The 13,349-nt window shown below is 38.8% G+C and overlaps 1 protein-coding gene across 1 annotated transcript in view; it reads right to left on the reverse strand.

The window, feature by feature from the left end:
- Window positions 1–13,349, reverse strand: part of Frem2 (FRAS1 related extracellular matrix 2) — a 166,064-nt gene that overhangs the window by 63,824 nt on the left and 88,891 nt on the right. Inside the window, exons 5-6 of the mRNA XM_027928932.3 lie at window positions 10,024–10,149; window positions 8,582–8,833 (exon numbers count right to left, since the gene is read on the reverse strand). Coding sequence (XP_027784733.3) covers window positions 8,582–8,833; window positions 10,024–10,149 — 378 coding nt within the window. The remainder of the gene's footprint in view (window positions 1–8,581; window positions 8,834–10,023; window positions 10,150–13,349) is intronic.

The raw sequence follows: 13,349 nt of genomic DNA on the forward strand, positions 1-13,349 counted from the left end.
CCCTTCTGTGCCTTCATGGGGCAGAAACTCCCTAAACATCCTTTGGTTTTCATTGAATCTTTGGCACCATCAACACTATTAGTCTATAAATGGTTGCAATGCAGTAGTACTTTGAGCATTTAGAAATTCATTTTTTCCATTTCTTGATATTTAATATTGCTCTACCTTAGGCAGACTAAATACAGAATGTAAGTCTGTTTTGTCACCTTGTGGCTTTAATTGAATCTGCCCATTTCTTATAATGACTGGCCTGGCATTCCTTCATCGAAGCTAACATTAATGCAAATCATTGCATTTAAGAAGGAAAAAGATGGTGAGTAGGTCTTTCAGCTTTGCACAAATGAATTACAAAATGCTTCACCCACACACTATCCCGTGATGTATTTTTCTAACACTAGAAACATTTTCTTCTCTAAGCTACTCCTGCTGTTGAGAGAGCTTTTCTGATGTCAGTAAGCTTCCGAATGACACTGAATTAAGGTACATTTACCACAGGGCTCACCATGTCGTCTTTTACGTGTTCCTGGCTTCTACTGGGCATGGTAATTGTTCCGGGGTGGTCAAGGAAGACAGCCACTTTAGCAAAAAAAAAAACCCTGCAGGCTTCACACAAAGGCAGAGAATGGATTTAGCTTGAATGTGCCTTAATTAACTTCCAAAGACTGACAGCAAAGATTAGTGAAATATTCTTGGCGCAGCCTTAAGGAACTAATATTGTGGTATTAAGCTGTGACCTTATTGAAATACCGAGGACTGAAGACAGGGACGCAGGATGTTTAGGGTATCAGCACAGAGAGTATTTTGCACGTCAGGCATGTTGCTGCTGGAGAACATGCTATTCTCCAAACACAATGAAGTTTTTTTCTCATTTCTTAAAGACCTAACAGATTTTATCAAGACTCATTTCCGTACTTCTAGAGTCCCTGCCTTACTCTCCTACTGTAAGGCTGACACAGAGAGAAAATGCTGGGTTCCAGTAGAGATTTTCAGTCATGTGCACCTAAGAAGAGCCACTAGCAATCCATGGCTTGGTCCTCTGCTCTGCAGACACAGAGATCTCACTTTATAATTTTATGAGGAATAATTTAACTTTGCAGAGTCAAACTTTTTAAAATTCAGATTGCCCTATGATACAAATTACAAGGGATTTATTTCTTTTTAGTTAGGGAACGGTCGGTGTGTTTCTCATCTGGTATCCCTATTACCATAGAAACACAGAGATCAGAGCTAAAGGCATAGGAAAGGGAAGAGGGACTCTTCATTCAGGCTGGGTAACAGGATTGAATGTTTTCCATACTCCAATTGCATAATTTTCAGGGATTGAAAAAATTGGCCACTCTTGGAAACATCTTCCTCTTGATAAATGTTGACATATAATTGGACTATTTTTTTTCTAGATTTTAGTTTTAACCCCCTTGAGTACATTCAGGATTCATGATAGTGTAGTGGTGAAACACTTTGACCCTGAGTTTAATAGACTTATATTTAGGACATGTATCCAACATTTTACAGCTGTGTGGTCTTAAGCAATTTTCTAATACTTTACAGCTAGTGATGTTCTTTTTCACTTATAAACTCTGTACATTATAGGCAAAAATGTCACCATTAGATATCAAAAACTGAAAACAATATAGGTACAATTAGTGTAACCATTTTAAATCTATGGAAACCGAGACTTAGAGACATTAATAAAACTTGAAGTTAATAAAAGATGAAGTTTCCCAACAAAGCAAATTCCTCTAACATCAACTGTGGGTTTATCTTACCTACTATTTAAAAGTTGGTGACATACTTACATGTGAAAAAGAAAAAAAATCTCCCCACAGGCTGGTTAAAAGCTTTCAGTAAGCAAAAGGGATATGACAATGACCCAGCTTGTCACATGCTAGGTGCAGGTTTAGGAACATCTCATAACACTACGACACTGAAATGTGTTTGATTCTTAGATTACTTTTTTTTTTTTGAATTGAACCCAGGTCTCACACCTGCTAGGCAAGTGCTGTAGCACTGAGCTACACCCCAGCAGTGCCTCATTTTCAGGGGTTCTCACACTGTCATATGGACTTCTCTCCTATTCACCACTTTCACTCTCTGTTTAGCATTCATGAAAGCCATTCTTTTTTTTTTCCTTTCAACATATTTTATTGGTGCATGATAGCTGTACACAATGATGGGATTTGTTGTTACATATTCATACATGTACACAAAATAACAATATTTTGGCCGATATCACTCCCCAGCATCTTTATATTCTTTTAAATGGAGAATCATAAAATTTACTCATGGGATAAGTCATGTAAGGATCAATTTTGCATATTTTCTTAAGCGATCTTGTTATGGTTTGGATCTTAAGTGGCCCCCAAGGGTCATGTGCTAAAAAGGTTTGGTTGCTAGCATGTAACCTACTGGGAGGTGGTACGACCTTTATGAGGTGAAGACCTAGTGGAAGGAAGTTAGGACACTGGTTGTGCCATTTGAAGGGATCCTGGGAAACTCAAACCCTCTCCTTTCCCTCTCTGTTTCCTGGCTGCCATGAGATGAGCAGCTTTGCTCCACCACATGCTCCTTGCCATGATGTTCTGCATCACCACAGGCTCAGAAGCAATGTAACCAGGCAACCATGAACTGAAACTGTAACTGTGAGCCAAAATCAATCTTTCCTCTTTTATAAGTTGACTTTCTCAGGTGTTTTGTGACAGCAATGTAAAGTTGACTGACACAAACTATATAGTCTCCTAAGCATTTTATCCTTAATAGAGATAACTTATAGCAATGTCTCTAGCATAGCACTCTGCCTAGCACAGAACTCCTGATCTCTGAAGACCCATATCTTCATTTGCCTACTTGACACCCCATATTTTGAAGTCATTCAGGCTCTTCAAAATATTGTGGCCTAAAAGAACTCAACATTTGGTTCCTAATCTGATTCTACTTCCATTCTCCCTCTCAGTAAACTAGACCAACTCTTAATCCTACTGCCCTAGCTAGAAACCAGAGCATCCCCTGAGTCTGTCCTGTTCTTCATCTTTCTATGTTTTTCCATGTAATTAATTACCATGTCATGTTCTCTCTCAGCACTGTCTCATGGCTGCTTGCTGGTCTCTTCCCTGGCTACAACCACTCTGCTTCAGCTGCTGTCCCCAGCACCTGTGCCCCTCCCACATTCCCCATCCCCAGGTCTTCAAGCCATTCTCTATATACTGTTGCCAGAGCAGAATATTTCCAAAACACAAGTCTAATTTTTTCATTTGACTTAAAACCTTTTAGTAGTGTCCTATTTCTGTTTTAAGAACAAAACACAACTCCTTCACACGGCAATAGGGCCTGAGAAGACTGGGCCTTGTCCATCTTCCTTAACTCCTCTTTGTTACTCACCATACAAGCTTTCAGTCTCATGGATGCATTCCAGCCACACAGCCATGTGCTCACGTGCTCACGAGTCTTCCCCTAGGAATACACTTTCACCAGACTATCCCGATACTGTTCTCGAATTCTAGCTAAAAAAACATATTTTCAAAGAAGCTTTTCCTGAACCTGGGCTGGGAAAGATGTAGATGACTTGTCACATTTATTTTATGTTTGTGTGTTCATTTATCTGTATATGCCCAAAGTCTGAATGGCCTGGGAGTTAAGAGGCTGTGGTTCTCTTGTTTCCTATTATATCCTCAGCACCTAGCAATGGGCAGGTATGAAGATGCTCAACACACATTTCTTGAAAGAATGGGTGAGTGATAGGTTCTCAAAAAATTTTTTTGAATAAGTAGTTATTAAACTGCAATGTGACATCCTCCAGAGATTCTATATTATGATTTGCTCCAATCAGAAAATCTTTAAAGTGGTTTCTTTTTCTAAAGCGAAATCTATGTTATACATGGAGTTGAAATTTTTACAGTGTGAGTTCATTTAAAATAAAGCACCAAATATACACATCAGAGTAATTCTACCCCATAGAAGAAGGGGAGGGATACTTTTGTTTCCATGTTTTCCTTTGTATTATTCATGTCAAGAATATGATAGATGTTTGAATGACTTCCCACAGGCAAGCAAAAAGGACCTACCCTAAAATGACAAAAACCAGGGTGTGCTATTAGGTTGAGGAGTAGATAAGCAATGCCAGGGAAGAAAGATACAGTTTGGCAGACGTGCACTCACTCTTTTTACTTATAGATCCTTTCTGCATTGAAAGACAAACCAGGTGGAAAAAAATATGGCAATTTTGGCTTTCTGTGTTTTTTTTTGTACTTTTGCATTTATTCTTCATGCATATGCAATTTTAGGGATCATAGCCAAGGTAAGGAAAGGGTGAATAATCAAGATACCATGCAAGAAAATGTTAAACAGAAAATTCACACGTGGACACTGAGCTGCTTGGCTCATTCACTGGACCTTTCCTTGATCCTGGACCCTTTTCAGCTTAGACATCAAAAAAGAAAATAGGTTAAGGGAGGGTTTTTCAAATTTATTTTATTAAAATGTATATTTGTAGATGTGCTATTGGGGGAAGTACTGAGACTGTTTACTTAATTCATGGGTTCCAAATTTAATTTATTGACTTTTCCCCTCTATTGAGTGTCAGTCACTAGAGATGCCTGGTGCTAAATGAGAAGTGAGCTATTTTGGTTGCTATTCAGTTTCCTCTACCTTGTCAAGTACTGCTGTCTTTTTCACGTGAGAACTTGGTTTTCAATGGAATTTTACTAAGGCCATTGACAACTTCATTCTGAAATTCTGTATGAAGAATGCATTGTGGAAAACATTCAAATTGGATTAAAATAAGACTTCAAACAACTTATTTTGTGTTTAACTTAGATATCTGTCAAGATAATAAAAGAAAAGCAGGGTTTTCTCAGTAATTAAATTACTGTGCCCAAGAGGGTTATGTGCAGAAGTTAAAGTTCCTAAGAAAAATTTATCTTAGTAAAAAATAAAATAAAAACAAAGTTTGGATGCGATCTTTGGCTTAGCCCTGATGTTTCTGAAATAAAAACTGTTAGTTCACATGGCAACCTAATATCATACAAGAGTAGACCAGAGCCCCACTAGAGAACAGTGTTAGAGACGCGTCATTTTCACTCAGTAAAAGCTTTTCCAATGAATTACAATGACAATATTGTGAAATAGATACTTGGAAACCTTCCCATAAAATATGCTACAATCATAACCAATATTCTTTTAAATGTAGGTCTTAGAATAAAAAAGGGATACTTTCAATAAAACGGAATAAAAGAACAGTAAACAACAGAATGCTATGTAAATGAGTTAATATTGAGGCTACCCTAAGCAGGTTGCATTTCACTACCTACGTAGGAACAGGAGATGTAAGGTGGGAATTTGCAACTGAAACCCCAAATGTAAATCCTGAATCCTGAAAGAGGTATACAAGTGAGGATAAAAATCCATCTTCTAATGGAGCTTGTTATTTATGCCTGGACTGTGGAGGGGAATAAAGTTTCAAGCTATGTAGCATTGAAAATCCTGAAATAAAAGGAAAATTAACATAGAGTCTGGCCCCTACTACTATAAATGCAAAACTTCTCCAAGGGTTTAACCCCTGAATCTAGGTTGTAGTTTTCCCAGAGATAAAATCCTATTAAAAATGAGTTTATAATCCAAAATTACTATACTCAAGGAAGTAATATCCTATGAGTAAGAAGTAAATGAATCAATTTGCAAGAGGTTTGGGTCTTGTGCCATCTGCTGTGTTTCATGGCCCAAGGAATAATTCCTTCTGGTAGGTCAAGGTGATTTCATAGGTGAAGATCACGAGTTGCTGAAGATTGAAAATGAAGCACCCAAAGAGCAGTGCCTGGCTTGTAATTTGGCTTATTTTGTTAATAGCATTTCAAAAAACTATAGAGAAAGGAACCAACCATTCAAATGGGTACTGGGATGTCATAGAAGTGGTTTGTCCAGAGCAAAGATGCTACTGGATTTCTCTTGTCTCCTTTCTCTCTCTCTCTTTTTTCTGTATTGTCTCTTTATTTCCTCTTTGGATATTATGCTCTTTCATTTTTCTCCCTTAATTTCTTGGAATGTCCTTGTCTTACTCTTTGGCCTGTCTTTGGTTTGTTCTCATAAGACTCATTCTCTCTGTGCCTCCCTCTTTGTTCTATTTCTGTCTTTTTCTTTTTCTCTCTCCTTATTCTGCAATTGGACTGGCCATTGTATTTTTAAGAAAACAATTGCAATATTTATTGAATAACATTAATAAATATTGTTCTTAATTAGAAAACGACTTTATAGGTTTTCTACCATTATACCATCAGAGTAGATTAAGCAATATTCTGTTTGCTTTTTCTTTCTTGCCTTGATTGGGGGGAGTGAAATGTGCCTAATGTCCGGATGATGGTAAAGTTTGTTGTTAATGGTTTTGAGTTTTGTACAGAGGAATGGTAATGGTATGAGTTTCAGAAAGATGAAATTGGTCTCAGTGGGAACCAGGGTCTGGCTGAGAAGAGATCTGAGGCTTTGGGGCCTGTGAGAAGTTTATTATAATCTACATCTGAAAGGAAGAGGGTCTGCCCAAATTAGAAAAGCATTGTTAGAAGTGGAAGGAAAAAGACAGATGGAAAAAAACAGAGCAGTCTGCACAGGACTCCTGATCTACTGAGTATGGATTGGGCGAATGCAGGAGGCGGCGTGATGTTGCTGAGAACGCCTAACAAAGTGCTGGTTGAGCACATGGTACCCTGAACTCATGGCAAAAATCCAGCGGCCCTGTGTTCTGGGGTGAAGAGCACTGAGCTTTGGCTACCCCAGATGATGCCTACCTACTTAAAAATGCCACTTGCCCTATTCACACTGTGGATTGGTAAAGCTCAGATGAAACACTGATAATGATGACATATTTTACAAGTATTAGCTAATGGTACCATATCATCAACCTGATCACTATGAGGTTGACACTTTAAGGGCAGAGTGACAGCAGAGGTCATGCATTTGGGGCCCAGAGACCACTGTGTTATACACCAGCCTTGCAAATTTGAGTCTGTCTCTGTCTCCCTAAATCTTCACTGGGTTATCTTGAAAAAGGGATAAAGACATCAACCTTCTTTCTTATAAAGATTTAGTGATATATATGTTTAATGGTTTATTTGTGCACCTTTATTATTTTTCCCATGTGCATCCTGTAGCAATCCATACAGAAATTATTATTATTGTTATTATTATTTTGCCAATGAAACAAACTGAACTAAAGTAAGCATCAAGTAGACTTTTTCTATTTTTACACTAAACCTAATTCTTCCTGTCCCCATACAGATTATCAATAGGTGAAGAGCGCTCTGGGCAGTAGGTAGTCTTTTAGTGTGAATCCTTAGATCTGTTTAGACTGACATTCAAAATATTGGTGCCTTCTCTAATATTGATTCCATTTGAAATAAAATTCCTACACTTTATTCAAATTCAGAATGGAAGTTCTTATTAAACTCATACACTAAAGCAACATTTAAAAATATTATCCATACAGTTTATTATCTATGGATAAGGAGCTTATCCATATCCAGGGGGTAGAATCAAGGCTTTCTTCCATCTTCTTCTGATAAAATCATTGCTGATTTTATCATCAGGATTTTTAACCCTTTTCAGTAAAGGGCATTATTCTCACAGGGAAATAAAGCACAAGATAGCCCAAAGAATCCAGCACTGACCCCTGACCACCTCTGCCTCTCACATTCTCCTTTCTCTTAACTAGCAGAGACCATTCCTGGTGGATTATTTTCAATTTGCTGGGTTTAAAGATGATTTGTGATTAAAGTCTTTTGACTCTCCTCCCAGTGGAAAGACTCCTCCTTCTTGTCTTTCGGCTCCCATGAGAAAAATGTCCAGTGCCAGGTGGGGCAGGGCGATCTGCTCTCTCTGTTCACTGCTCTTTGCTTTCATTATAAGATTGGTTATAATCCTTGCTCTTATTCTCTTTCCTGACAAGAAAGTACAAACTATTTCTCCAATTGGGAGGATGAAGACCTCCTTTACTTTTTAGAAGGTCTGACTTCCTGGTAAGCTAGTTTCCCAGCAAAGAGTGGTCTAGTGTATCCACCTCTCTTCATCTTTGGGGTCAGGGAACTGCCTGTTGGAACTTAATTTCCCATATATTCATTACCTTTCCAGTTATTCATTGAACAGCCTTATCTGATGGGTTTCTCTGAAAAAGGGGCTTGAACGCTGAGAAGATTAAAGTTACAAAAAAAAAACAAGCTTTAAAAGCCAAGCAAAACAAAGTGAAATAAGTTGGGTTCATTAAAACTACTTCAGTTCTTCACTATGAAATTTTAAAAGTGTAATATCACCTAATGGTAAATGGTATTATCAAAGAAACTCTATGGGGGCCAAACAAACAAACAAACAACCCACAAAAAAAAATTCAAACAACAATAACAAAACTACCATACAGGTTGTTCAGCCCTTTAAAAACATTAAGTCAAGAATGAGGCTTTGGTTGAGGCAACCAATCCACATCACTGAATCTTATTCCCATTATAGAATCAAGCATAAAATAAATGTGCATGCCATGATTGCTTTAGATTTCCATGCTTCTGTCTAGAAAGTTGTGCTTGATATTTGCAGGTAAATGAGAACTTACCATCATCTTTGTCGGGGAGGATTGTAACCTGAGCTCCTGGGAACTCTGATCCAATTCGCCCACCCATAGGCATGCTCAAAAGGACACGGAACGTTTCCTCTTCCTCATATAAGGAGTCATCAATAACAACTATCCGACACATTTTCTCCCTTTCATCTTTGTCAAAGCGAATAACACTGGTATGGTCCTCGGGCCTGGATATGTAATCCGAATAAGACAACACGGAGGTTGGCACAGTTCCGGTCGCTGTTCCTGGAGGAGGGGAGAATCCAAGAGGTTTTATGTAGAACATGTTACAGGGCATTTCCAGAAACTACTGTTTCATATGCAGTATATGAAGTCATTTAAAAGTCATTAGTATATACAATACCCCCAGAATTGCAATAGCAACTGTAGACTGTTCTACTATCATGAGTCAACTTCAGGGTGATCTCAAACCTATACATCTCCAGTGTTTTCTCTTGTCTTTCCTGTCCATGTACTTTTAGATCAACACACTATTATAAACTAATAGTCCCTCTATTCAAATGTTTGACATCTATTAATCCTCTCAACTATCATTTTGGGTTTTACACATTTGGTAACTGAGGTTTACAGACATTAAACCACTTATTCTGGAGCTCAGAGCCCAGAGCTTATTCTAAAGACTATTTTCATCATTATTCTATACTGCCTTCAAATTCATATACAGAAATAAAAATTTTAATGGAACATCTGCTCAGGTATCAATGCATATGTGACTTTTTCTTTTGCATTCTTAGAAAATCGTCTGCTTTGCTGGGCTCAGTGACTCACGCCTATAATCCCAACAATGTAGGAGGCCAAAACAGGAGGATTGTAAATTCCAGCCTCAACAATTGTCTCAAAATAAAAAGGATTGGGAATGTAGCTCAGTTTTAAAGCACTCCTGGGTTAAATCCCCAGTGCCAAAAAAGAAAATCCACTGCTTTCCCAGAAGGCATCTAGTACATTAAAGAATATCATGTATTCATTTTAATTTTGCATGACATAAATCACCTTTCATAGGGTGCTTGTCCAAGAGCAAAACAAGTATTTTGAAATTGTTTAAAATGAGTTTCACACTAGTTTTAAGTTAGTTTATATTCCTTGGATATACATTGCTGCTTTTTTCTTTTTGTTTGCTTGTTTTAAACAATAACTCCCCTCAACCTGAAGAGCTTGAATGGGCTTCAGTTTCTTGTCATCTGAAAAGCCTTGAGAATTATAGTAAGTGACCATGTGGAGTCAGAAACATCTGCGGTAAGTAGCAGATGCTCTCTGGGGCATCCTCAGAGGTGTGACATGGAAGACAACTTCTGAGTAAATGCTTTTTTTTTGTGATTATAAAAACTTCAATCCCTTCATGGCAAAATATCATGGCTCCACCATGTTAAAGAGAGGCTTATTTACATGGTTTGGTTCTATTTCAGTTTAGTTTCTACCTTGCTGTGTGTAACAGATCACCATGAACTCCCGGCTGACATCTCCTGTCCTCCTGATGGGAATGAACAGCTCGCCCACATCTTCTTCAATGGAGTATTCAGACTGGGGAATGAACACAGTTGATTCTGAAGAGAAAACACAATCAAGGTGCTATGATTATTTTGTTTGAGCTTTATTTTCCTGTGCAAATTAAAATTTCTCTAGTGACTAATTCTTTTTTTCCTTTCGTGTATTCTTTTAGAGTAATAGTGTGAGGGTTAAAGAGAGGAGGGGGAAAAGAAGGAGTTGTAATGTATGCAGGCTGTGGGCCACTGATGTTTTAAATCTACACAAAACCCAACATGACTTTTATCTCCAGTGTATTGCTCATTTCTCAATTAATAAGTGCTGCTGACAGAGTTCCTTTAAATCCAACTTTATTCTCCTTCCCCGGGAGGGGTATAATCTGAGAGGTTTGTGACCTCAGTCATTTCCTCAAACCTTATGGGGCAGGTGGGGAGTGGAATCTAGGCTTGCACAGTTGAAAATACCTGCCAAGACTCTCCCTGGTGGAATCAGGATTAGAACTCAGCTCTTGTAATGTCTACTCTAATTCTTTTCACTCTTAAGAGTGGTCCTTTTGGATGATTCATGATTTAAAATATAATAATACACTGGTTGACACTTTTCAACATAACAATTCCTTTAGAATTCATAAATCTATTTATCAGTTGCATGGAATGTTTCTGCAGTATCCTTTCCTAGCAGGATAACCATAGCATGTGGTATATAAATTAGATTTATGTACTATTATAAGTTTCAACAATTCACTTTTAACATAATTAAAAGGTACATTAAATAATAAAAATAACATAATTAATTAAAATTGTTAAAAAAAATAGTTACTATGTAAAATTATAAAACCATTGAGTTCCATAGTTTGACATCATAAATCCCAAACAGGCACCCTATATTTGATTGGGAGGGTGTTTCCCTGAAAGTCTCATATCCATACACACACACACACAAGATGTTTTGTGACTATTTTTAAAATCGTCAGCCCCACTTTGGTGGATGGTTATAAAAGATGGTGGATACAGGCCTTGAGGTCCACCCTGCACCTTGCTCTGTTTCCAGACCCTGGAAAATATATGAAATGTATGATGCTTCATTTTTCAACTTCTAGCTTGCAGGTGGGTCAGCCAAAGGGGGACACAGGAGTGGCCTTGGAGGGCGAGAGCCTAGTGAGTTTCAGCATTTATCCCTGCCCGCCTCAGGTTTCCAGAGCTGGCTGCATGCCCCTCTGGCCCATAGGTGAGAGCAGTAGCCCTCACTCATCTTGGGGCACTCTGCTATGTCTGGGCATCTAAAGATTCTTTTCTTCACCTTGGTAAAAGAGTCACAAGGCTAAATTCTATTAAATTAAATTTTATTAAATTCTATTTGAGCCTGTCATTTATTTTCTCCTGGGACTCTGACACACTAATTTTCAAATTGCTTATATTTAAATAATCTGAATATAAGATATAATAACTAATTTTTCTTTTATCAAATATTGATGGAGTGACTCCAACTCAACAGGAACTGTATTAAGCAAGGCAGATATAAAAGTAAACAAAAACCCTGCCCTCCTGGAGTTTCCATTATAGTTGGGGGATGGGGAGGAGGAAGAAAATAAATATATATAAAAGATATCACATCAGGATATGATATAGTAACTAAAATGTGCTCCCCAGTATCAGGGCATGCTGGGGCTGGGCTTGTCGGGGTGGAGGGTTCTAGGATACATAGAGGTCACAGGAGGTGTTTCTGATAGAGTCACATTAGAGCTGAGGTTGGAAGGTAGTGATGAGATGCCCTAATGTTCTGAAAATATGTCAGTGTACAGTGCCACCACCCCCCCCCCCCCCCGCCATGAACTGAGTCCTCCCATGGTTCCATTTTGAGAGAACACTGTAGATATGACAGTTCCAGGCAAAGGAATGGATATGTGAAAAGGGTTTCCGGCCAGGTTGTGCCAAGTGTGTACAAGGAAGAGCCACGAGGCCAAGCAGCCAGAGCAAACTGGGGAAGGCAGGATTAAGACCTAGGACCAGAGAGAAGGTGACAGGCTGGATGGTGGATGGATCACAGGAAGCCTTCAAGAATATTAGAAGGACCTTGGTTTTTATGGTGAATAAGAGTGGAAATAAAGTTATGAGAGCAAAGAGATGCTGTTTATTTAGAACTTGCAATAACGATGGAGCCCACCACCTTTACTTGTGTTTAGACAGAGAGCCAAAGGTGGACAAAGAAGCGGGAAAGCTTAGTAGGGGAAAGGGAATCTCCCGTGAGCCCTGGTTACAGGCTGTGGGGCAGGAAAGATGTAGCAAGCTAACTAATTAAGGTGTCCTATGAGATTGTGAAGGGCTGCATATTTGGGTTTCTCTGGATGGTCTATAGTTGGAAATAAGGAAAAGAATTAGGGAAGGTATCAGGTCAAGTCCTGATGACCTTGGTCTGATTGGTATAGAGGTTGTGGTTTGGCTTCTGTAGGTCACTGGTAGAGCTGAATTTTCATATGTGGTATGGCCTTCTCTGCACATTCAGTCTCTCAAAATGGAATCATGGGAGGGCTCTGGCCATGGGGTGATGGCACAGTACGCTAACATATTTTTCAGAACATAAGTTTTGGCTGCCGTGAGATAACCACTAAGTGCCAGCAACTGAAGCAAACAACTTGGTTAGGAGACTTTGCAACCACTCAGGGAGGAAATCACAGAAGACTGGACCAGGAGGTACATTAGAGGTGTTACTGGATGTGTTACACTATGACCCTGGAGGATAGATTACCAAGGAAGACCCCAAAGAATTTTCTGAAAAATCACATATGTCATGTAAGAGAACCTGAAGAACCAAGGATGACTCCAAATTTGGTTGTCTTTACTAAATGGACAGGTGAAATTTCTGTTTACGAAGGGGAGGAAGACTATAGGTGAATCAGATTTGGGGGGAAATTGGAATTCCATTTTGGACATATTAAAATCAAGGTGTCTTAATTATCCACATTGAAATGACAGAGTGCCCTGCTGAGAATATAATCCTGGATTTCAGTGGAGAGGTCCAGATTGGAAATACACAGGTGGGAGTTGGGGGCAGGTTGATGGTATGCCCAGAGTGAGTGAATCAGAAAAAAAAAATCACACAGGAAAGGATTATAGACAAGGAGGGGAATGGGTCCACAGATTCCCTTCAGGGCATTGAGATGTCATGCAGGAGACTGAGCAAAGAAGGCTAATAAGGACTAGCAGTGATGGAGACAACCAAGAGAGTGAAGACAGGGGAGGTCAAGTGCAAAACGTGTGTC

This window comes from Marmota flaviventris, chromosome 4 (assembly GCF_047511675.1).
Source record: "Marmota flaviventris isolate mMarFla1 chromosome 4, mMarFla1.hap1, whole genome shotgun sequence".
Classification (NCBI taxonomy): Eukaryota; Metazoa; Chordata; class Mammalia; order Rodentia; family Sciuridae; genus Marmota; species Marmota flaviventris.